Source organism: Harpia harpyja, chromosome 13 (assembly GCF_026419915.1).
Source record: "Harpia harpyja isolate bHarHar1 chromosome 13, bHarHar1 primary haplotype, whole genome shotgun sequence".
Lineage (NCBI taxonomy): Eukaryota > Metazoa > Chordata > Aves > Accipitriformes > Accipitridae > Harpia > Harpia harpyja.
Genome location: NC_068952.1, coordinates 1,579,127 through 1,604,586, shown reverse-complemented (window position 1 = coordinate 1,604,586; position 25,460 = coordinate 1,579,127). Strand labels below are relative to the sequence as shown.

At 45.3% G+C, this 25,460-nt stretch overlaps 1 protein-coding gene across 3 annotated transcripts; it reads right to left on the bottom strand.

Annotated features, from left to right (window-relative positions):
- Positions 1-210: 210 nt before the first annotated feature.
- Positions 211-23,836, bottom strand: SEC23B (SEC23 homolog B, COPII coat complex component). Of its 3 annotated transcripts, none has more exons than XM_052805645.1 (20): positions 23,820-23,836; positions 16,241-16,473; positions 15,128-15,185; positions 14,378-14,464; positions 13,937-14,173; positions 13,474-13,559; positions 12,539-12,683; positions 11,835-11,993; positions 10,900-11,015; positions 9,569-9,692; positions 8,983-9,063; positions 8,564-8,653; positions 7,652-7,758; positions 7,314-7,467; positions 5,824-5,901; positions 5,427-5,588; positions 4,484-4,570; positions 2,742-2,897; positions 1,830-1,895; positions 211-663 (listed from the first exon to the last, which is right to left on the bottom strand). In XM_052805645.1, the coding sequence occupies exons 1-20, from the start codon at positions 23,829-23,831 to the stop codon at positions 574-576; spliced, it is 2,328 nt and encodes a 775-aa protein (XP_052661605.1). In that variant the 5' UTR covers positions 23,832-23,836; the 3' UTR covers positions 211-573. The 3 variants fall into 3 exon arrangements, with proteins under 3 accessions (XP_052661605.1, XP_052661607.1, XP_052661606.1); XM_052805647.1 differs by lacking the exon at positions 23,820-23,836 and adding an exon at positions 18,950-18,959; XM_052805646.1 differs by lacking the exon at positions 23,820-23,836 and adding an exon at positions 17,209-17,310.
- Positions 23,837-25,460: the final 1,624 nt, after the last annotated feature.

Here is a 25,460-nt window from a genome sequence, read left to right as displayed (position 1 = left end):
CAGAGGTTGTATATCTCGCCCCGTCCCTGCATCTGTCAAAGCGTTCTCCACCATTTCATACTTCTTCTGCACTGCCTTACCTTTAGGAGCTCCTCAAAATTATTTTCCAATAGCATGTACATACCCCAGTGTTACTTTTCCAACAATGAAAAGGAGGTAGGCCGAGTCCATTGCAGATACAGCTGAATTAGGGATAGCACTAAATAGCAATGCTCTTACCCGGTTTTATTTTTCATTAATACAGTCCCTGGTTGCTAAAAGACACCTTTTAGGAACACACAACATTAAAAATTAAGCTAAAGACTGTTAAAACCTGTATTGGCTAAACCATCCTTTAGTTCTAATTCCAATGTATGAAAAATGTGGAGTAAATAGAATATAGACAAAAAGGAATACAAATAAATTAATATCTAGAAGGGCCAAGTAAAAAACTCTCCCTGAATATTTATTTCATTTAATATTTAAAAACCTTGGTCTAAAAGAGAGAGAAGGAAATGTAAATAAATTGCTCCACTTCTGTCATCAACATGATCTGTGTAACTCTTCTGCTCTTGCTTCTCGGTTTGATCAAAGTCATGATGCACTTGAAACTGCCAGCTTTTTTAGATGGTCCATGAATACCTGGAGACTAACATCATCTGTCAAGATTGGAGCTCCCGATTCCTGCAGAAAAATAAATAACGAGCCTAAAACAGTGGTGTTAACACCGGGGACTAACTGAAAGCAAACCAGATGTCAGCACTCTGAACTAACTGCCTGCTAAATCAATCACCTTTTTTTCCTGCAAAGGACAGATCTAGTGGAAAGATGCTACTCTGGCAACAGTACTGACACTATCCTCTAGTGCAATCGGAGCTACTGGAAAAAAGAAAGTCTCTTCTCTCTAAAGCATTAGGAATTTTGCTGCGCAAGCTCTACACAAACAAGGTGAAGAGGATATAAAAGTCCAGTATTCTCAGAAAATTCGATCTGTATCCATATGCTAGTTACTTTTTCCAGAATACTGAATACACAGCGACCTAAGGGTTTTAAATCATATTTGTAGGGAAGGGTGAGGATAACTTTCTACATCAGGTCATCTGAAACTTGTAAGAACATATTCTGCATCAAATTAGCTGCTTCCTTCAAAAGCAGCCACCGCAGAAAATTCTCCTGGTCTGCCTGTGCCCCACGTGTAGCTGGGATACAGGAAGGGAGATCAAAGAGGCAAAGCACTCCTTGTGGACACCACTCATCTCCTGCCATCAAGCTGCTGAGGTACTGAGCTGTTGTGGCAGCGCCTCTATGTGGACAGCCGTTCCTTGGATATATTGAAAAAAAGCCCCAACGCCAGCTGGATTTTGCTGAAAATTTGGGGGGATTCAGTACAAGAACAGGAACACGAGTTTAGTCAGCCAGGCTTGAAAACTGTATTCTGATCATCTTGTCATCTAGTGCTCCCCACCAGTACTGTTTATCTAACCAACAACCATGGACTGGAATAAGCACGCTGAATAGAAATCTAACCTGCCTAAGCTTTAGAGACAAACCTAATATATCAGTTGCATCTTTTAAAATGCTACAATTACTGCAGTCTCAGCTGGTAATTCCATTATCGGATCCTTTGGTACATAGAAATAACCTTGTTTCCTTGCACCGCAAAGCACGGTAAGATGTTCAAATCCAGTCACATATGCCTGCAAAAAGCTCTTGGGCAAGAAGTGGAGGACAAATGTAACCTGCTCCCAGTTTGTGGCCATATGATGAAACAGGATGGCTACGGCATAGACAAATACGTAATTGTACAGTTTACAGCATTCCCAAACGTGACCAGCTCTTCCATTGCTTACCTGTCCCCATGCATAGAGGTTATTGTGGGTCTGAGAAGGGTTCACTTTAGACAAGAGGAACCGGGCCTATTAAGACAAAACATTAGAGAAGTAGTTTTGCAAAATGGGAGACCTGTCAGCTCCCTCAAGACTTCTTACCGCCTTTGATACGTGACTAGTGATGTTCCTCTGCTTTTGCAAGCAAGGTACTAATTTAACTTAAACGGGTTTCAAGTCTAGAAACAGCCCTGCTCCACAGAAAACTTGTCTCCAAGGGGCACAGAGTGCTCTGCTACAGCAAGCGGCACTCGCCTGGCAGAGCAGCTCTGGTTCCATGCGACACAGGCATGCCCCCATCTGCCTTTCAAAAAGAGGTCAGTGGAGGACCAGCATAACATGGTCACATCAAAAATTAGTACCAAAATCTTTGGTTTGGAGCATGAATTCCTGCCTCTTCGCTGCTACAAACAAGCCAGGCACAGGCAAGCACAGCACAACTGCAGTTCCAGGAAGAGCAAAAATAGGAACTATTTTATATCCTCATTCGGCATTAGAGAATAAAGGAACAGATGGTCAATCATTCAGCATAACTTGCTGTCCTAGCAAGCTAAGTGTCCTAGCACTCCCTGTCTTGGTTAAGTTTAGATACATAGCCAAATCATTTCTTTCCCACCTCTTTGGGGGACAGAAAGATATTTAAGCTGGCTTTCTCTTTTTTTTCCATCCTCAGGTTTCAGAAGCATATCCAGCAAGTGACTGGCTTATTAAAAGACAAAGTTGTAGTAAAAGCTCATGAGAAAATAGCAGGCTCTGTACTTTGAAGAGATAAATTACCACTGTATTTAACTTACAGAACCATCCTTTTAGTAAAGCAGAAAGACAGCTATTTGCTCTATTCAACAACAGAAAGAGTTCCTCAAGAAACCTCCTTACCTGACTGCCCCCATGTTCCGTGTGGATGTAACGCGGCATTGGGAATCTAGTCTGCAAGATTTCCTGGGCGTCATCCAGTGGGGCTTGCAGTAGGTGCTTGAAGTTTTCATATTCAGGCATGTCTTGGTAACCAGCTTTCTGCCACTGTGCAATAGTCTATTGAAGGGAGGAAATGAAAAAATAGTAGAGATGTCGGCAAGCCTCCCCTTTTTAACCCACAGGTCTTAAGGCAGCAGAATGTTACACGTACTTCTGCTTACAGAGCACAGGGCAAATGCACATTTTCACTATTCTGGCAATAACATTATTTAGTTTCTGTTCCTGAATTTAAGAACAGGCATTCAACACAAAAGCTAGCAGCAATTTGTGCAGTGCAAGAGCAATTTGTTGAAAGGGATCTTCAAGCCTTTATGTTTCAGCCTGCGCCAACATAGAAACACAAAGCATTTATAAATCACTGATGTTTTGAATCTGACTTGGTTTTACATGAAGCAGCCATTGCCTTACAGTATTTTCAAGGTACCCAACCATATGTACCTAACAGTTGCTGTGTACACATGCAGATCACACACTTAGCTCTTCCTGTGACTAAATTCTACCCAGTTGCTGGGTGTCTTGCTCTGCAACAGTAGGTAGAAACTGTTCAAGGTAGCTCTAGAAGATTTATTGTCATTGTTGAATCAAGCATTCAACTCCTGTCTGCGTCAATCGGGTATCCCTGCTCAATTCTCAAAGGGGACAAATCCTATATAGAGTGAGGTCGGGAGCTAGTAATGGAGCTGCTGCAAACTATCGTGCCAAACTTCGAGCATTCTAGTAGCAGTCATTAAATGAAGTAGCTTAGTTCAAAAACAAAGGGAAGAGTTAAAATGCCTCCCAAAAAGTTTTCACTAATAGGAATGTTTGACCATAAACCAAGATGGGTTTATTTAAACTACTCCAATCTGATGCCATGTTTAGGTAGAAGAAACTGGATGAGGGCCACTACCCAAGCAGGGCTATAAAGGATATCAGAGATTAAAAAAAGCATCAAAGAACAGGGAGATTTCCAGAGAAAGAAGTGGAAAGCCAGTTTCCTCTTCATCCCTTACCCCACAACTACTTTAGGATGTGAGACATTTCTATTATCCAGCTACAGTAGCGTACCACTCCCTTACAAAACCTGACAGGACTGAAATACAGATCTACAGGTCTGCATACTGAAGAAGCACTGGAAAGCCACAGCTTTGGACACTGGTATAAATCTGCATGTTTAGAAAGGGCCAGTACCTAGGCACTTACCTCAGTCACCATCGAAGGAATACAAGAGCAGCTGTCAAAAAACATCCAGTATTTAAAAGCAAAAAGTGGAAAAATTTCTAACTGATTTCTTTAAGAGCAGCATTATTTAAGTGTCAAAACCCAGCAACCAAGTACGTCACTTATCTGAAAACCAGACTGCAGCTCTCTGCCCTGCTTAGTTTCAAGTTTCTCTGGCCTTTTCCAGGAATGGTAAGGGACCACCTTCATTACCAAGCTAACATGACAGCTGTTACTCAGTGCAGAACATGCTTAGCAGCTCCAGTAGGACTTTTTTGTTAACTCAGTGGGGAAATTGTATTAAAACTGGCAGCATGTATGCAATGTCATTACACTAGTGTGGGCTTTGCAAGCAGCTTATTTTCTGCTAACAATGATGCTGTCTGCATGCGTGGCAGGAGGGAGGGAGTGCAAACAGAGAAAGAGAATGTATTTCACCATACCTCACCAAGGTAGATAACTATCTGGAAGAAAGTATCCATCAGTAGGATTCTGTCAGGGAGAATACTGCTGCTGTCCAAAAGCACTGGCTGGAGAAAATAAAGATGAAAAGTCAGGCACCACTAAGCCTTCAGAACTGTGTTAACCTTCATGGCTGGCCAAATAGCTTGCTCAGCCCTGCCTGTATAGATAGATGCAACTCCACCAACGGCTGCTCAGTCCATGTGAATGCCCTGCAGAGCCCAGTCAGCCTCCTGCAGCATCACTGAATGGAGCAGCATGCTATCAGCGACTGTATGAAGCACAGGATGCGAGAGCACAATTTCTATGGCTATCCAAGTTCAATTTGAAATGATCTTGAACAAGAGTATCTCAAGAATAATAAGAAATAACACGTGGACTCTGGCAAATGCTGCCAAAAAGGTTTCCAAGTGTTACTCCAGCAGCTCCTGCGTTTCTTTCCTGCCAGACTCATTTCACGGAAGCTGTCAGTATAAGGGAATCCGTGTCTGTCCATTGAATACTTGCACATAGTTAAACGCTGCTACATAAACAACTGAAAACAAGCAGCTGGTGGAAGATTATGATCTGGAAGGGCTGAGGCCTGCTGACTTACACAGTGGAGACAGCAGCCTCTGGCAGAGAAGCAAAAGTGATACTGACAGCAACAAGATTCACTGGATGGCGGGGGCCAGGGGCTGTGGCTCAGCAGGGGTGGGGAGGTTGTTTTGGGGGCGTTTTTTTGGTGGTTTGGGGTTTTTTTTAATCGAAGCTGTAAGCTTACTGAAAACACAATTCATATTTTACATTGCCCCATCTCATCCTTTAATAATTACCTTGATTAAAAAAATATATATAGGGGCCTTTTTGCTGAAATAGTGTTACTCTGACTGAATACTCATTATTTTCGATCAATCCACCTCTTCCTGTTAAACAGGGACTCACCTCAGGAGGTCCATGGAAAGAATAAGCATAAAGGATGGGCTGGATCATAATGAGAGACTGGGTCAGATCTTGCCTAGCAAAGTGGTGGCGGTAATAAGAAGATTCATCTGGACTGTTATTGAAGACCTGCAGGAATGGGGAGCGTCGCAGATGGAACATGAACTGCACCAGAAAGATGAGTGAGAAGAGAAATGTCAGCAAGTCTACCCTTTATTAACTCCTCAGAGTTCTTCCCTTATCAGTCATTCGCAGCACTGAACTACAGGACCAGCCCACCAAATTAAGAAAGCATCTGCTCCTCCCCTCTTGAATCTGATAAATGGTACAAGATGCTTTATCATGACTCTCACTCATCCTTGCACACTTTTCCCACGGCTGTGGGAAGTGAAGTTCTTACCTGGGGATACAAAGAAAATGATTCTGACAATCTGAAGGAGTTGGGATCATCTTTGTTGTATTGTCCAAATTTCTGACACTGTTGGAAGCAAAATGGATACTTTGATTATCTCTCTCTCTTTTTTCTATTTTTTTTTTCTTTTTTTAGAACTGACACCTTTTTTTTTTTTTTGGAAGGGTGTTCTTTTGGTTGTTTTTAAACAGAGCAACCAAGGCATGAACTTGACAATAACAAGTAATATAAAATTTACAGGCTATTTTTAAGTCAGTGGTTTCTGTATCTTACTGAAATGAGAATGATGATTTGATCTACTTATCTGTTTTTATATACATATATATAAAATCTAGATTTGAAATTACCTAAGAATGAAATAGTGCTTCTAGTACAACCCAAATTTTTCCATTAAATCAGGGACACTACGTTATACCTAAGCTGCTTTGTACACTATGAAACACTTCTGCAGCAACTCTCCTTCCTTCTACAGCAGCAGCAGACTGCCATTTCACCAACTGCTTCACTGAAAATAAGAAGCATCAATGGTTTTAGCAATTTAACTATAATGACTCCACAATCATTTCACCACGCAGCATGCCCGTGTGTGTTCTGGTGCTCAAATCTTTATTTGATAGTGGCCCTGTTTTTTCAGTGTCTCATGTGCCATATCTGTTAGTATCAACTCCACATGGGTGTTTGGACAAAGCCAGAACCGATTTAGGCAATTGAGGCTTGTGAAATTCAAAGCAAGAGACAGTATGAAGTGGTGGAAGTGATTACTACCCTGAACTTGGCACTGGTGAACTTGGCACATCCGAATGCTGTGTACAGTTTTGGGCTCCCCAGTGCAAGACAGACATGGATATACTGGAGTGAGTTTAGCAGAGGCCACCAAGCTGGTCAGAGGCTGGAGCACCTCATGGAGAAAGAGAGGCTGAAGAAACTCTTTTTGTTCAGCCTGGTGAACAGTGGGATCAGGGAGTCATATCGCTGTCTACAGCTACCTGATGGGTAGCCGGAGAAATGGAAATTCTGATGGGGGAGAGAAAAAAAAAAAAAAAAAAAATCACAGTGACTGTGATCAAACATGGGAACAGGTTGTCAAGAGAAACAAGAGAAACTCCATCTTTGGAGATCTTCAAAACACAAGTGAACAACACCTGAAGCAACCTGCTCTAACTTCAAAGCTGGCCCTACTTTGAGCAGGGGAGTTGAACCAGAGACCTCCAGAGGTCCCCTCCCACCTACATTATTCTGTGTTCACTATCACTTCTTTAATCTCAGGTTTAACCCTCTCAGCATAATGGGATGTTTACCTACCCCATCACAAGTTTGCTGACCATACTGGCTTCTGAGCTATCGCATACTACAACTATGTGACCATGATCAGAGCACAAATGAAGCAAGTCAATCTGGAAAAAGAATGCTCTTTCCATTTCCAGAGACCATTTTTACTAAAATCAAGAGTGCATCCAACTGCAGTCTATTGGTCTTACCAGTCTGATCAGCTGTCTGTCCAGCCATCGCAGAACATCAGGTCCCTCCTCCGATTCAGCTCTGTACACTCCCAGTCGTGCCATCAGCACGGCAGCTGCTTCCTGGTCAAATGCAGCTTCTATATGCTGGAGCTGACTCTGTGCATCTGCCCAACTACAGGGATAGTAAAGGGTTAGTGCTACGTGCATACACCTTCAGCAAAACCCAAACCAGATTCATCCTCCCTGTGCCAAATACTCTGCAGCCAATGCATGCAACAAAAAGCTAGAAAAATTCCAGCACAGACTGCGGCTTAAGTTTCTGCCATTCTGCCAAAGAACTGACAGGAAATACTCACTTTCTGGCTATGGTGGTGACACGAATGCGTTTCTGTGTACTGGAGTGTTGATACTGAGTGACAAACTGCACTGCTCCTCTGCCTCCCTGAGGTATTGGTGCGTTGTGCTGCAAATGAAACAAAGTAAGCCTTCAAAACAGGCTGGCTTTTCCATTGCTCTGTACACTACAGAGAACTCCAGGGCATCATTTGAGCAATCACAGAATAAGTACAAGCTAGAGATGGACCAGAGAAGAGAGACATGTCTGTTAGTATTGTGTTTTCCAGCAGCCGTCAGAGTCAAGTGGTGCTGGGCCCATTTAATATTGGGCATGACACTTCCTCAGCTTGTCCCTTAAAGGATGGCAGCAACTTATCATCTCTACAGCAATGAATGTAAGAACAGCGTTACGAGGTCTGAGCAAAAGTCCTGCGACTCCACCATCCTATTCCCTACAGTAACAAGCCCACACAGCAGAGAAGACAGACACACACACACGTGGAATAGAATTCCTTTGGGGTAGCTTTCCGAGCTTCTAGCTGCCACACACTCAGAAACTTCCCCAGCCAAAAGTTACTTCTCAGCCATCAAGTTATTACAGCTTGGAGGACCAATTCTCCAAGAATTTGAAGCTATTCATATTTTTATTCTCCACAGCACCTACCGGCAAAAAACAATTTCTTCTTCATTAAATAAATACAATAGAAAGAAGACAAGGAAACAATGCAGGTTTCATACAGAACAAAAATGTTAGGCAATTTATGCATATGAAAACAACCCCTGAGGCTATTTCTTTGGCACAAAACACTTGGTTGCTTTGCAACCATCCGTCTGCAACACAGGGGATATCATTGCATTTTCTGGCCCTGTTACAAACAAATACTTCGGTGTGTAAAAAGGATGACCAAAAAAAAAGAGAAGCCAGGACTAACCTGATTTACCACTTCAAAATAAATGGCCAGAGTTGTGCTGGGATCCAGACTACAAATTTTCCATTGAGATGTTCCTCCAATTCCAAGCTCCTGCACAGAATTGAAAAGAAAGCAGCATTTTTGTCTCTAGCAGCAGATAAGGCAAGCTTACCTTACATTCTCATCAGAGGTACAAGTTAAGGCAGGCCTTCTAGATTTCTTATCTTTTGGGGGTGAATAAAGTTACTGAAGGCCATACAGTTAAAAGAAAGCCTTATGGGGCAAGAATTCAGTCTAGGGAAGACTCTCTTTTCCTAGGGATGCTTCCAAATTGTTCTTCTCCTTGAAAACTCTGACATTCTAGCCGAGCTTTAGGTCTAGTCAGAAACTTTGCTCTGTTTTACTTCTTTATTAAAGATTTTTCCATGTCAGAAACTTACGTTTTCAGAGACACACGGCCCTTTAGCATTCAGGGATATGCATGGTCCAATAGCTCCTGCAATTTTCAGCTCCCTAGAGGTCTAGAACAAGGTAAAAAAAGTTGTTTGTTTGTTTTTTTTTTAAATCAAGTCAGTCAAATAGAATACCACAGACTAAATCAGTTGCTCAGCTTTAATCAGATGATGCATACACATGGCTGTCAGGGAAAGCATCTCTGAGTATTCTCCTAGATCACCTACTGCTACAATTAGCAGAGTAAGAGAATCTACATAGTCATGTTTTAATAATGAAGACATATTTATAGTGACCCCAAGAGAGTATGAAATGTTCCTTGCTGAGTGAGGAGAGGCTGAGCTCAGCTGCTTTTTTTAAAAACAAACAAACAAGCAAAACACACACACAAACTTAATAAGCTTCCAAACAAAAATCCTCCACTCACTCCAGTACGGTGCTTCTCCCAAAACAGGCACTATGGCTGACCTCAAACATGTAGAATTTTCTACACTCCAGGTACTTAAATCAACTTTTGAATGAACAGCATTTGTATTTGCCAGTTAATGTAATCCAATAAAACTAATCTCTCACCTTCACATCCAAACTTGCACCAAAAGCCATCCGAAATTCCCCATTGAAGCCTTTGTTAAATACGCGCTGGAATGTCTGCTTGAAGAGAGAAGTGTTGAAGGAGTCCCCCATCACCATGTGTCCTCTGGGAAAGAAAAAACAATACACAAGGGAACTGAAGCAACTGGGAACTAGAAGTAAAGCACAAAGGATACATCCCTCCAACTCTCACGCATGTGAACACATGCAGAAACTGTTTTAAAGCATGCCTTTGCATAGGTAGATTTTACATCAGGGAACGCAGATTCATGGATGCCTCCTCCAAAGCCAGACAAGTTAATGCTCCATCTTTGCCAGCTTGCTTTCTCAACTATATTTCTTGCCATCCCTTTAGCTGCCTTAAAAATGCTCATGTTCCACCAGTTAGAAGTATCTCAACTCAGGGAAGAGCTTTGCTTAGCCTCTTCCCCTGAGCAGGGCTGGAACCACCCACACTACAGACAGGATGGCTGCACCACTGCAGCATGAGGACGGGTGCACGGGTCTGTGCTGTGCCTCCCTTAAGTGCCTTGGTAAACCCAGGCCTGATCAGATGGAGCCGAGTAACACAACCAAAGGGTCAAACGATCTCTCTTCTGCTTACTGAGCATTATGTGATTATTTACAAATACCTTGCATTTGCTCAAACCACCCTCTGACTCCCTAGACACAGCAGATTTTAAATGGCCAGTAAGACATGCCGAGTCCCCAAAAGGCCCGGTTTGGTACACAGCCTTCCTCACAGAGACCATAACGTTTTCAGCAATATAGAACACAGACATTTACCCCTTAGAGATGTCACTTAAAACTAGATCCAGGGAAGCCAAGAGTCCCTGGAGAAAGCACAAGTGAGCTGTTAAGCAGAGAAAATCTGGCCCTCACGAGGAAAGCTTCTACCCACCACACCTGGCAGTCTGCTCTTCTGGTGGCACTTCAGTCATGCACAAGACACAAAGCACGGCATCTCTATCCCATAAATTCTGGAAAGGATACTTGCTATCTCCCAAGGAGGCAGAAGGCATTTGCAAAAGACATATTGCACCATGCTTTAGAATACCTTTCTCAAAGCAGGACATCAAGTTTTCTACCAGCAGTGCTAATTCACATGCTGTTTTGAGACTTCAGAAATGTGGACTGGGATCAGGTGAGGTTTGCCATATAATTCCTGGCAAATTCAAACCACAGTTTAGAATAGAATGATAAAAATCTCACCCTTCTGCCCTGACAGCAAACTTAGCCGCTTCCTGAACTGTTCTCCCCCTCCAAAAGAAAAATACAGGCGCCAATTTTATGCTCTCCCACTATGAACATACCCGGTAAGGTTTGCACAACACTTCATCTCTAGCAGTCCAGTCTGATCCAGGGCACAGGCATAGATGTCGATGCAATGCCCGTTGGCTGCAGTGCGATTAGCCAGAGTCTCGTAGTGCTAGGGAAAACATACGTGGTGTTTAGGATGCCACAATGGGCAATTTTTCTACTGCTCTCCAGCTGAGGCCAACATGTGAAACACACGGTACAAATGAAGCAGTTACCAGTGTTGTGGTAACTAAACAGCTGTTTGCTCTTACTGCTCTGCTGGAGCATGCTTCTCCCTCCTAGGATGTTTGCACTTGGATGAGCTTGAGTTGCATGTCACAAATACAGTGAGTGTATGAATTGCACGGGATCTTTGCCTGTGGAAACCCAAAGGTTTCCAGGTGATAGTTAAGAGAACAGCTGTCATACTGCTTTCTCTAAGCTGACAGGCACATTTCACGTCTGACCTTTTTACTATTTTAACTGCTGTTTCATACGTCGAGAAGACAAAGGAGGCTTTCTGGAACTGGCCAATTCTTGGAAGACAGGTTTTCTCCTCCCCAGAAGGAGATACAATGATGCTGACAAACAAACTCTCCACCCACCATCAGCTAAGAAACAACACTGAAATACTTCTTTCTCTGAGAAGGCACAAGACCGTGCTGGAGAAGTAACTAGGAGGAAGTTTTTTTTACCCTTCCCTTGACCATTCTCACAATTTAATGTACACAAAAGGCTCAGGCACTTCAAGGACAATGATGCAAATATCTGGATATACTATTCCCCCATCAAGAGAATGGAACATGTTTCTTCCCTGGGGAAGGACATTGGGCAGCTGTCAACATAGCAGTGTATGTAGGTTTGTGTTATATCCTTTCCCCCCATTTAGTGTTCTGATACAATATTCAGGTTTTGTTTTTAAACACACCCAGCAGGCACTAGCACCTACTTTTGTGGCCTTCTTCATGAACCTTGCATTGTCCTTCTCTATGTCGTGCCAAGAACGGATGGGTGTTTTCAGTTCATCTCCTACCACCATGCCTGGTCCTTGTGTTGGTGGCCCACCTGTAAACAGCATTATTCTGGCCCCTGTGTTTGGAAATGTGCCCTAAAATAAAAACAAAGACTTATATCAGAGTGGGGAGGGGAGAGAGACTGATTAAATGGCAACAATGCTTTCTTTAGAGAAGCATCTGCATGTGTTTCTGCCATGTCATTAGGGACCTGTCACTGCTAAAGGTTGCCTTGATAAACAGCGATGCATTTCCTGACAGTCACAGCACCCTCAAGTTTAGACTCAAGCTACATCAAGCTTCATGTCTTCGTAACAGGAAGCAGGCAGCTTCTGTTCTTTTTACTTACATCTTAGATGACCCTCAGATAAACCCAGTGCATCGTATCACGTCCACATGCTGATACACACAGAGACCTTTAAACACCTGCATATTTTACCACTTAGATATAAACTCCCAGCCCACTCTACACCAGCTGGTGCTAATACGTGTCAAATGTCAGTAGAGAGAAATTGCACCTCTGCAGCCCAACGTAACTGGGCCACCAGACCAAGCTGGACTGACACCTGCATACGTCTCAGCAAAGACAGTCAGGTACTTACTCTGACCAGCTCATCTCAAACAAAAGCACTAAGAGTACCTCCAGTAAGCCAACAGCAATCGAAAGAGCCACTCCAGTGGAACGTAAAGGCCTCTTTCCCTGGGTCACTGGCCATGGGTCCCTTTGCAGTTCTCCAAGCAGATCTGTTAAATTCATGTCAATCTTATGTACTGGCTGCAGAAACCTGCAAAAATTAAAATAAAATGTTTTCCTGCTTATAAGTTCAGAGAAAAAAGAAAGTGCCTCTTTGTTCCTGGCACATATAAACTGCACCAAGATAGTTATCAGAAGCAAAAAGTCATGTGGCATGTTCCCTTCTTACATCCAAACCTTCCAAGATAACAGGCCTGTGCAAAATAAAAAATTTGATCAAAGCAAGACATCAGGAAGTGACAAGAAGGTGAAGTCACATACAGCACAGGAAAGAACTATAATGGTGATTTAGTCTAGCAAAACGCACAAGAGCTGCCACTGAAAAAGAGGAGCTGAGAAAGAGAAAACTGTATTCAACAGAGGCAAATACAGCTTTAGTGTTCAGGGGTCACTGCTTGCCTGTCGATCATTTTTTGGACTTGCTGGGTCAGGGGGTAGGAAGTGGTATGTAGGATTGCTGTGCATGGACCAGGCACCCCATTGGCTGGTCAATCAAAAAGACAGGCCCTTGCTCCAAACTGCTCCTGAGAAATATGCTTTCCAAAAACAGCTGTTTTTCAAGTAGAAATCTAGCTTGCCAAACTGGCAATCATGTTCTCGCAACTGCAAAACCAAGATACTGTAGAAGCCTAATACCTTGCCTGCAGCTCTAGTAAATCCCATCCATATGCATCACTTGATGTAGGGAAATAACTGTGACAAGACAATACCATTTAAATCTTCTTACAAAGACCCCTCTTGGGAAACCCACGTTTAGAAGCATGACCCCAAAGGGGCATAAAACATCTGCCCTGCTCTTCTGCTGTGCTGGTGCAGCTTACCTGCTTGAAATAACAGGTTGCTCCAGAGTTTGAAGAGGTCTTCCCTGTTGAATGGGGACAGCTGGCCTTGAAAGCCCAAGCATATCCTAGAAAGTAGTAAAGAGGAGGCACAGGAGATGTATTATTCAAACACTAAACATATTTGCTGTCAAGCAGTACACCCTGAGGCCTGCAATACTGTAGCCTTAAACACATTAAAATCTGTGAAATTTAATTAATTTTCAGACTGCCATTAGGAACGGATCAATGCCATTATGCGAGATACACAAACTCTATCTTGGACAAGCTTCCAAGGAATTTACAAAGGCAAAAAGATAGGACAGATATTGGGAGGAAAACAGGCTAACAGTTAAGAGCACTGAAACCTCCTTCCTCCCTGAAAGCCCAGCGCTTGAAAGACCAGCAGTGGTGTCAACAGAGCTAACAGGAACAAGCCACTAGCCTAAGAGATGGCAGAACATACCTGTATTTGCTTAGCTGTCAGGTCTTTTGTGCCCCTAAACACGTAGCTCTTGGAAATCCCTTCGCAGCTCAGCTCGTGAACCTGGACCATTCTGCCAAAAGTGATAAGCCCCACCAGAGCATCGGCAGGCAGCAGACTTAGGGACATCTGGAGGGACTCCTTCAGTGCCTGCAAGTCCTCCTCTTCCAAGCACGTGTCAACAACGTACAGGAAGATCAATGGCGTCTGCGGACCCCGCTAATGTAGAAAGAGATGGGTTTACTAGGTGCGTGCATATGCCAGATGACACTTCAAATGCCTTCAGGAAGAAAATGAGCCCTATCTTAAGCACCTTGCAGAAATGTTATTTATTTGCATTAACTTAAGGAAATCTAATACATACATAATCTGTCACAAACAAGACAATTCTGGTGGCTTCAAACTTTCTTATGATTCATTTACCTGCACTATATATTCAATTGTTGAAAACTGAGGCATAAGCTCTGCTGGTTGGTTGACTTCAGATATGCCTGCATATGCTGGAGGGAACTGAAAAAGAGAACAAAAAATTAGGACAAGGAAGTTGCAGGAGAGAAATGTAGGGCCCTCCTCTGCAGTACAGAGGCTGCCCTGCTCATGATGTGTTTATTCAACTCTGTGTTTAGTGCCACTGCACCAACCTGATTAATTCATGACAAGAGACCCATACCGCTGTTTTCCTAAGCACAGACAACAAGTGGCCAGCAGGATGGACAGCTGCTCAACCCAGTGTAAATAAAAGGTAGGACTAAAGCAGTGACTATGTATTAGCTGAAATTCATTTAGCCACGTGACAGTTTCTGATGGCAAAAGTCTACTGAAATCTAATTAATTTCATACTTGGCAAGAACAGTAAACGTCAAGTGCAAAAAACACACTGGAAACACATGGGACAAAATAGCATTTTTATCTCCTTCCTATGCCCTGCATGCTGATAAAATCACTGGCAAAACTGAACTGAAAATAGACAAGACGTCAGGTAAAAGAGACCCATTAACAAGTACTCTGGCCTGTGTTCAGCAAGAGAAAAAGGCCAAGGGAAGGAATCTAGAAAAGTGGAATTTATGCTTAACATCCTTCACCAGGGAAGGCCACCAGGGGAGGCCACCAGGGGAGGCCACCAATAAAATGTTCACTGAAAAGATAGAAGGGCTGATGGTTTTTGCAACTTACCTGATTTCTCTGAAAACAGAAGTTACAAGCCCAGAGCTTGGCCCGATAGTCAACTTGGCTGCAAGGGAAAGATGAGATGTCAGTATAACTATAATTTACAGCACAGCTTCACAATTATCTATGCTGGTTCACAGCACTAAGGAAAAAACAGAACATCAGACACTCCAACTTGAACGACAAGAGTTTTAGGGATTCAGACTCTTGTTCTATTGCCAGAAAGTCCCTTAGCTTATCCAGCCCTGCCACTTCCAGGCTTGTCAGCACGACAGACCACTGACAGCTCTCCAGAGCTAAGCCTTTGGAAGACAAAGACTTGGGTCTAATCATTCTTTCACTACCCTTGGGCTTATCTCAGTCATCTTATTGTTTGTACAGCTGTAGCACACAAGTACTCCAGCCACAGAGCAGCAGGAGCCATTCACCCAGATGCTGCACAAACACTGAATAAATAGGCGGTTCCCTGCCCCAAAGAGTTTACTCTCCTCAGCCCGTTACAACACGCTGTTACTGCTGGTGCAGTAAAGCCTGGCCATATTCTTACTTCACAGGCCTGATCTCATTTTACTTTCTCTTCCTGGCCTTTCCTGCTCTTTCTCAGTCCAACACTATGCTCTGACTATGTATGATCATCACATGATTTTGGGGCCGAGATTATTCCTCTTAAATTCTCAGCAGAACTTCAAAGAAAACCTTGATGCTCATGCCGGAACTGACCTACAAGCAGCTGGATGTGTAAGAAGCTGGAAACCAAGTGAACATCACAGCCCAGAGGACAATATCGGTATAATCGGCATCTTTGTTTATTTTAAGTTTCATCATTCACCACCAAATTCTCTGGGGTGGTAAGAGGATTGGCCATTTCCATACCATCTCTGCCTTAATAGCCTCCCCAAAGGCACTCATCTCGCCTCGGGTTCTGGCAGCTCTAGTAACAGGCTGGCATTCAGTATATCTTACTAGGCACACATGGATTTTAACAAACCCACTACCTCTAAATGAAAGAGGCTGCCAGATACAGGGCAAAGAAAAAGGGGAACAAGGAAGTAGTGAAGTTCGGATAAAAACTAGGTACCATCCAGCCTCTCTTAACATCCCCGACCAAGAAATTCGTACCAGAGTGGGCTGAGCACTGCTTTGCAGGTTGGCCTGCTACAAAGCACCGGTTCATACTGCACAGGTGGCAGGTCAAGACGCTCCTTCAGTGGGGTCAGAAGACAGGCCAGGGGGACAACCATCCTTGTGGCCTCCAGCCTGCTGGAAGGCCACACGTTCCAGCTGAAACGGACTCCATCACGCTCCTCGTTTTGCTGGATGAACTCCAGGTACGTCGCCATGGGACTGCAGCTCTGAAAGGACGTAAGCAACACACGTTCAGGCAGCGGTCGCCTGTTTGGACAACGGTCCTGCAAAGGAGGTCAGCAGATCAACTACATATAGGCACAAGACATTGCTGGACAAAGCCAATATATTACAAGGAGTTAATCCCATTATCAAATGAACCATGTGACTACATTAATCTCTTCTGTCCAGTGCTCTCATCAACATTCCAGACAATTAAAACACCACCAAATCCCATGAAGAAACAAGGAAATCTGACACTCAAAGCCAGAATGCAAGTTGGTTTTTTTCTTCTGATCCACATTTAACATTCCAATACCCACTCAGCCTCATGCTGGCCTCAAGGCAATCCTGCCTGACTCAGGTCAGTAAAGTAAAACAGGTCAGATTTGCAACACATCCTGAAGCCTTCAGCTAAAACCTTGGGGGGAAAAAAGGAGGCCAAGTCTGAGACCAAGACACTCATCACAAATGTCACCCGGTTGCCAGCCTGACCTGCTTGCAGCTGGAAAGGAGCACATGACAAAAGGGTCAGAAAAGGTCTTTGGTGATTTTAGACACCCTCTGTCCGTGGCACCATGTCCCACTCCCAGTAAGGGAGGAATTAAGAGTCCAGCAGACTTCAGAAAAGACATGCTATTCAAGGAGAGATATCCCCAACACACCAGAGAAGTCACTCTCTGTATTGCCTTACTAAACTCTGAAAAGTAAGATGCCAGCAAGAGCGCCCAGGCCATCGGTACCTTTGATGTCTCTGAGAAAGGGAAGGACAAGCCTACTGAAAAACTCACTCACCGAATCCAGCCCACATACAACACAGAGCACTGGCAGCAACTCAGAGCCAAGAGCAGCAGCACCACAACCCGCTCTGGCCAAGGTAACTCAGAGGTTCACCTGCGGCTGCAGATGCTCCAGGACTACCTTACTCCTGGTCCTCACTGCAGGCGGGAGATTCAGGAGGGCCATAGGCATGAGAAATCAGGAGCATCACCTCGCCCAGCGGAGGAAAAGTTTTGATGTAACATTTTCCTACAGACCTCCAAACTCATTGACGTTTTCTTTGTCCTTGCTATTAAGGATGTAAATCAAGCTCGCAGGGAATTGCCCTGTATTTCAACCCCCACCTCTGGATGGACAAATGGAAGGGTTCAGCAACACATCCCCACCACAAATGGATCCTTCAGAGCTGAGCCTCCCTGTAAAAGATCCCGCACATCAGAACACCAAGACAAACGCCTGACATCTCAGGTACACAGCGCAACTGCAATGTAAATTTACTCCATGTTCCTCCAGCTGCAGCTCAGCACCACTGCCCTGCCCCAGGCTGAGCCCCGATTGCCCGGCTGGGTTTTGCCTGGGCTGTGGCCCTGCTTTTGGGTCAGGATGGCAGGAGGGGAGGTGCCCCCACCCCCATGAGGGCTGTGTAGGGCCAGGTGCCTGCCCAATATGCCAGCCCCCCACCAGTGCAGGGCCCTCCAGCCCCAGTCCCGCCATGACCTCCAGGGCCCATCCTGGCAGTGGGGACATCCCAGATCCCCTGTCCAGGAGAGGACAGACCCTTCCAAAGCCACAGCAGATGAGTGGTAGTAGCATTCCAGTCTCCGTATGGGATCTGCTATAGGGCACGCTGCTGACCCCCACTCCTTCCAGCAAAGCTATAGGCGATGCTGCCGCTTCCTAGCAGTGCTATAGGGAATGCCACAGATCACCCAGCTGCTGTGCTCGGCACAGCTATAGGGGACACCATACAGATCCCCAGCCCGTCACCAGGAAGCATATAGAGGACACCAGAGATCCCTAAAGAAGCCATAAGGGCCACCTCTGACCCCTATGCCGCTGATCCCCAGCACTGCCATAGGGTGAAGGACTGACCCCCTGCACTGCTACAGGTAGCACTGCTGACCCTCAGCACAGCCCCAGGGAACACAGCAGACCCCAGCCCGGCCCTGGGGGACCCTGCCAGGCCCCAGCACCCTCAGCACAGACCCGGGGGTCACTGCCGATCCCCGGCCAAGGAAAAGCTCCTGGGGACACGGCTGAGCCCCCGTACTGCTCTATGGGACACCATTGACCCCCCCAGACCCTCCTGTAGGAGCCAACACTGACCCTCCCCAGCACTCTCCATAAGGGACACCACAGACACCCCCCCCCACAGGGAATAAAACAAACACCACCACCACCACCCCCGCAGACCCTCCTCATCGGGGACACAACAAAACTCCCACAAACCTCATTCACAGCGGACACCACTGGCTCCCCCCCCCGCCCCAGACCCCGCTAGAGGGGACACCACTGACCCCCAGCCCTCCCTCACAGGGAACGCCACTGACACCCCTCCAGCCCCCCCCGACGGACACCACAGACCTCCCAACGCCCCCCGCCCCCCCAGCCTCCCCTCACGGGGGACACCACCACCAGCAGTCCCCAAGACGACCACAGGGGACGGGAACCCCCGTGGACCCCCCCCACACACAGAGCACCCACCTGCCCGCGCCGCTCCTGCTCTCTCCCGGCAGGCCCCGCGCTCCCGGCAAGGCCAGCTCAGCGGCACGGGGTGCCCGCACTCAAAATGGCGGCACCAGCACGGCCCGCCCTCCCCCGCCGACATCTTGGCTAAGGGCACCCTACGCGCCGTTCTGACGGAGGGGAAGCGGCGTGACCTTAACAAACATGGCGAGGCGGCGGCGTCAGGGAGGCCATCTTGACTAAGGGTGCTAGGGGCAGCGTTGGAATGGAGACGAACGGGGTGCCCCTACTAAACATGGGGGAAGGCGTCGCCTTCGCGCAGCGATGGGGGTCAGCACTTTGCTCAGGGTGCATGGCAGCTCCTTGGGGTGCCGTCGTGTTCAGCAGGGAGGGTTGTTTTTGTAAGAGGAGAAACTCCTGTGAAACAGACACTTTATAAAAATAAACTGCAAGCCCCAAGCAGCCTCATCTTTGCCTCAATTTTCTGGCCCCCCTCCTTCCCCAGCCACGTTGGCTCCGGGAAGCGTGCCAGGCCAAGCTGTGAGGCTGCCCAGGCCGTGCGACGAGGTAGGGCCGGACAGCTGGGGCAGCCGAGCCGGGGGGAGCTGGAACCACTGAAAACGGAAAAGAAAAAGACCGACACGCAACATTTGCCTGATTTGGCTTGCCCTGAGGACACGCGCCCTTTGACAGCACGTCTCCCGCCATTCACGTCCCTGGTTGCAGGTGTTTGCTTTCAAATAGGCCTGACCCACCTAAATTGGATTTTCCTCCCTCGCTGTTGCCAGAAAAGAAGTGGGAGTCTGCTTGACCCTCACAGCTGGCTTGAGACCACAGTGGTTCATCACTCCGTGAGGAAACCTGTACCCCAACCCGCTGGGAAAACCCCAGTGCCCAGACCTTCTGGTGAGGAGAGATCCAGGGACGGCCACAATATCCAGAAATGCGACATGCTGCCTGTGGATGTGTGGTAGAGGTTTGACCAAGTCTGACCAGCCCCAGAAACTCGTCTGTGCCTTGAAACTAGGCAAATATGTTCCCTCTTTCATTGCTTCCTTCTCTTGTTGTTTCCCACAGTCTCTTCTGAAGCCAAAGAGGCAAAGCCTGTTCTAGTGAGACTGGTGACAGGAATCCTCCACTGCGGCTTCGTGTATGCAAATCCCTCTCTGAACGCTGCAAACTTTCACACATACTTCTAGGGGCAAAGGCGTTGTAGTGAAACATCTCGGCCCACTTCTAATAGTTTGGGTGCTTGCCTTAAATTCATGCAGTGGTCAGCCTATAAATATTCCCTAGGCTTCTGTGTGAGCATCGCTCCATCCTTGCCTAAAGGAAATTAATGCCCTGTGAACAAGTTCACTCACCCATGCACTGTCAAGCTTTGGGTTTTTTCCTGTTTTCTCTCTTTTAAATGCAACAGAAGTCTATGTTTTGAATATTTTGTATTTTCTTAAAGTCATTGATTAGAAGAACGCCTAAAGTTTGTTCTGAAGTTTTTTGGTAACACTCAGCTTAAAACAACAGGAGGAACATGTTTGAAATGCTGCACAGCAGCGTGGTCCTCTATGCAGGTTTGATCGCCAGGTTCACGTTTTTCTCATGTATGTCAGAACTCACCCAGTTATCATGTTGGTGTCTGCCTACACCTCCAATATGGCAGATGAAAAAAAACAACAGAGCCAGTGGTATGGAGATCTACTGATACATGTGGCATTGCCTCCCTCCAGTTAACTAGCACAAGAAACATAAAAGCTGGCCAAACCATGGAGCTTAGATTACTTGTAGAGTCTCTCTGTTGTGAGCAGCTGCAGGGTGATGTTCCTTCTTTCTACTCTGAGCTATGTGGGACACATCTTACACTTTTCTTAGCTATATGAAGGGTTTGGTAAGACCATGCATAGGAAATGGGGCCAACTTTGACATATAATAAGCAATTAGGAATATAAATATGTTTTAAATGTTACTGTACAGTCTACAATGGAATGCTTGGCTATTAAAAAAAAAGGGGGGGGGGATCTCTCCTCAGCCTTCAAGCACCTGTACAAATCTGTGACTGCTCCCAGTTTGCAGTCTGTGCTAAGAGTTTGTTTACACTAGAAATAGCAAGAAGTTAAACAAGCCATTGAGGAGAGAAGGGCAACATTTTCAACTCTGTGCCCCTCAAGATGCTTCAACAGACCCTGGCAGTGGAAGAAGATCCAATAAAACTGCAATTGGGCTACTGTAGTTTGGATCCATCGGCACTCCTTCTTCCCTTCCCTGGAAAGGACAGAAGGAATTGGCTGATAGATATAGAGCAGAACTGCAAAAGTACACAGATGGGGTCATCGTCAGAACACTGAATTCCACAGGGAGATTGGCATTATCCAGGGAATGCTTGAGGAAACTGCTTTAACCAAGAGCCATTCCTTCCTTCTTCCGAGGGCAGAACAGGTATATTTTCTACTGGAACATCTAACAGTGGAGAGCAATGTTCCAGATCCAAAGCAAAGCAAAATGAGATGCTGTCTGAGCTGAACATTGAAATTGCCTTCCCAGCTTCTTGACATAAGGCAAGTTGTGTGCTCTGCAGGTGTTAAATTTGCTCGTGTAAAATCTGAACATAAGCAGAAAGATCACAAATTCAGTGGGAATAAAAAAGTAGAAGAATGCTACCTATGCTTATATGCTAAAGTGTATAAAATTCAAATTACTTTAGTACTATTGTTAACATCCTCAGACCCAGGAGTTGCTCTCCAAGCAATATCAGTAAGAGGCAAAGCAAATCTGCTCTTCTGGAGTTGCTAGTTTATCCTTCATTTTACATCTTCCTCACATTGCCATGTCTCAGAAGAAAAGCACAGCGCCTTACTGGGACCCAGGGCTTCAATGCCATGCTGTACCCACCCTACTAGCATTAGGTTAATTAAAACATTAAACAACTATTGTGAGATTGCAAGAGGCACAAAATGGCTAAAGCCCTATGTTTCTATACCAAAGAACTGAAATAAAAGCTTTCCCATTCTGTTTTCCTGGAAAAAATCACAAGCTTGCTCAAAAAGCAAGAGAGAGGGGAAAAAAAAAAACAAAACAGGCTACCTACGTAAGCCCCAACTTGTTTTGTGTTTAACAACTGAAAGAGGGGAATGCTTTGAGCTCAGCTTCCCCTCCTTCCCACTCCCCCCAGGATCTCTTGAAGAGTGCAGAAGTGCAAGAATTAACTTTCTCAGGGAGGAAGTGAGCATTTTCAACAAGAATTTGGACACCATCCATGGAGCTTCTCACAGGACCTTTTTGTCCCCTCCAGGCTGCAGGCTAAGCTGGGCTCAGCACAGCTGAGGGCCTGACCACCCATTTATCACCAATGAAGTGTTAGAAAGTCCCAGCCACGTGAAGCAAGAGGTGGAGGTGGTCTGTGCGTGGTGGTGGACAGCCCTGTTTAAGGTGTCTATACTCTGTTTCAAAGCATGAAGTGTTTGGCAGCAATAGGAGACCTAGCTACCCCCGCTCGCTGTTGTTTCTTCCCCAAAACTGCTCTGCACGGGGAGGCAGAGCAGGGTTTAAGAGCTTTCTCTTTCCTTTCCTGAGCCCTAGGGTAGCCATACCAGGACAAGACAGAAGATGGCACTCGAGCAGCACCAGATGAACCACCACCACGCTTAACACCTCTTACAGGGGCCAGAGTTACAATCAGAGTAAATAAAAACAAAACCCAAAAGCAGGAAAAACCGAACAGCCACTCAGCCACGGCGTAAATGTTTTCACTATCAAAGCTTCAAGTTTGCCATTAATGTTAATATTTTAAACTTTGGACTGTAAAGGCTGGACACGTTAAACAGTACCTCCTAGCTGTACTCTCCCACAGTTCACAATACAGCCTGGTACTGCAGTTAATGTTTCTCTTGCAAATAAAAAGCAATCTTGCATTTGATTCCATGTGAAAATGGCATTTAGGTGTGACCACACTCCAACTTGCCATCGGACAGTCATCACCACTAGTGAGGAAACTGCTCAGAACAGCCTGCTAGGTTCACAAAACCAGGGATGAGCTTTCTGACCCGGCAGGTACCTCCTGGTCCTGCAGCAGCTGGCCTGTGACCTGCTGTATGAGGCTTGCATAAAGAAATGAGCAGATCAGGCTTCTAAGTGCTCATCCATGTTTTGAGGGTTAACTTTAGCTCTCAGCTTTCTACACATAAGTATTTTCATATTCAGTACTGGAGCTAATATAGTAGCTTCCTCAAAACATTACATTTCATACCAGTTTGTAAAAGGGACAGCTTTGGCAGGTTGAAGAGAAGACTGAAGAAACTCGGGGGGGGGGGGGAAGACTAGACTATTAATGTCACCTTTTAGCACTTGTTCCCTTTTTAAAAAAGAATTACAGACTGATAAATTAGCCAGGTTCATGAAGAACCAGAGTGACAGAAAGATCATTTCTCTAATCCATTTAGTAATAGATCACACAGATTTGTGTTTTACAGACAGGAAAGTGAAATTGCTCTACTTTTCTCTATAGCCATGGGGTTTTTTCCAAATTTGAGAAGGACAAGCTGCAACACTAAGAAGCTTCAGAGACCACAAAGGTCATCTAAACCAGATAAACCCAATACAAATAAGCCAGAATTTAGAGAGCTTAATAAACCAGCCTTCTAATTCCTAAAGCTGTTCACTGAAGACAAGCTCGCTCTCCTTTTTCTTATTGCCAATGTATCTGGTTATACTGCATAAAGCAACATACCTGCATGATAAAGACATGTTGTTTCCCTGAAAGCTATCTTCTAGCTGCAGTAGAGCACAAACACTGTGTTATCTCTGCAGCGGCAGGATTCAGGACCCCATTGTGTTAAGTCCTCTTTGAACGCAGGAGGACAAAGGCAATGCCAGCCCCACACTTCAATGAAATTACCTTTGACGACATAACGGATGTCTGAAGCTGAGGTTAAGGCTCCCTCCAGTGAAGTGAGCAGCATTTTCCCCAGGCTTCAGTGTGCTGAGTGGTTAAAGGGGGCAGAGAAAGAACAAACATCTGATCATTTCACCCCCACATCGCTTTTGTAAGAGCTCTTCTGCCTCTGTAGAGATATGCATCCCTGTCACCTTGAGACAACACTGCAACAAAAGAAAGAGCCGGCTGTGGGTGCTCACACTAGCTAATACAATCAAACTCCTACCATGGACACGCCAGCATTATCAGTACTCATTGTTTGCTCCAGTCAGAGACAGCATGCCTAGCTGCTCCCAAACAAGGAGCCTTTGCCTCTGTATCTATACCCTCCCTGTATGGGACAGGAACCATATTTTTTTTATTCTTTGTACAGCACTTACCACCATTAGCCTTCTGTCCATGACCCACACTACAAGTAGGAAAAGGGGAACTGAGCAAGATTTGAACATTTTGTACGTGATCCAGACTGCTGTATTCAAATAGCTGATGTAAAGTCTTCTACACTTATTAGGTAAACTGTCTCCCCAAATGTCTCTGTGTTGGCCTACTGTTTACTACTCATGGTCAGATTACCTGGTGGCTGATAACTTAGCTATAGAGGTGCTTGACCATTGCCCTCCCAACGGTGTCCAGGAAGGTTTATTTTCAGAGATGCAATCTTGAAAGTAGCTAGATGCAACAGGTCCAGTGTTGTGCTTGATCCGCTAATTGTTTTCCAGTGCTGGGAGGCTGTCATGAAGATACTGAGTAGTTGTGTAGAGATCCAGCCTGGACACAGCACGATAAGCCACAGGTAGGAAGTTGTACCAGGACCAGACTGTCTCTGCACAGTTCATGTGTCTACACTGCTCTGCCTGCTAGTATGTCTAGCTCTGCCAGCCATCTGTTAACTCTGGATGGTGGAAATGCTGGCTGTACCATATATGCACAATATTTTTATTAAAAAGGAGCTGAATTTTTTTTTCCCCTAGAGGTTGCTTGATTATAGGTTAAGGAAGAGGTGCAGTAGCTAACTAGTCGATACAAAAATCTGTTTACTTCCCAAGTGGGATTTGAACCCACATTTTCCAAAGGCAGTATCGCCCCTCTAATACTGCCAGATGGACAGCAATAGCCAGAGGAAACTAGACACAGCTCTCCCAAGAGGTCCATGGCCTGGCATACCCTGGGCATGAGGCTGATGACAACACCACAGTCTATATGTTATTGCAAATTCATCAGTCCAGAGTCACACAGAGAAGGAGCCAGAGAGGTCACACTTATGAGAAACACAAATTGGCTCCACATCACAGGAAAAGAAGATTGAGCTTTCTGATGATGTGCCAGTACCATGCCTTTCTCAGATCACAAATCAAGGCCAGAGGCCATATTTATGTACAAACAACGGTCACTGGCATCTTTCTCAACCCTGAGAGTATTCAGATAATCTATAAAAATTTTCCCTGTACCATCAGACGAGAGGAACTCTCTTTCTCTTCTGGAAAACATATCTTCCCAGAATACTTCTACTCAAAATTTCAGCTGACATATCCACGTATGCGATGTAGCTGCCAGAACACACCAACATAGATTTGATGATGATCTTGTAGCTGTCAGAGGAAG

Coding starts and splice junctions, on each gene's coding strand:
- SEC23B (XM_052805645.1), bottom strand. Junction 14,465..15,127: donor TCTGTTTTCAGAGAAATCAG/GTAAGTTGCAAA, acceptor TCTCTTTTTCAG/TTCCCTCCAGCATATGCAGG. Junction 4,571..5,426: donor CTTTCCATGGACCTCCTGAG/GTGAGTCCCTGT, acceptor TATTTTCTCCAG/CCAGTGCTTTTGGACAGCAG.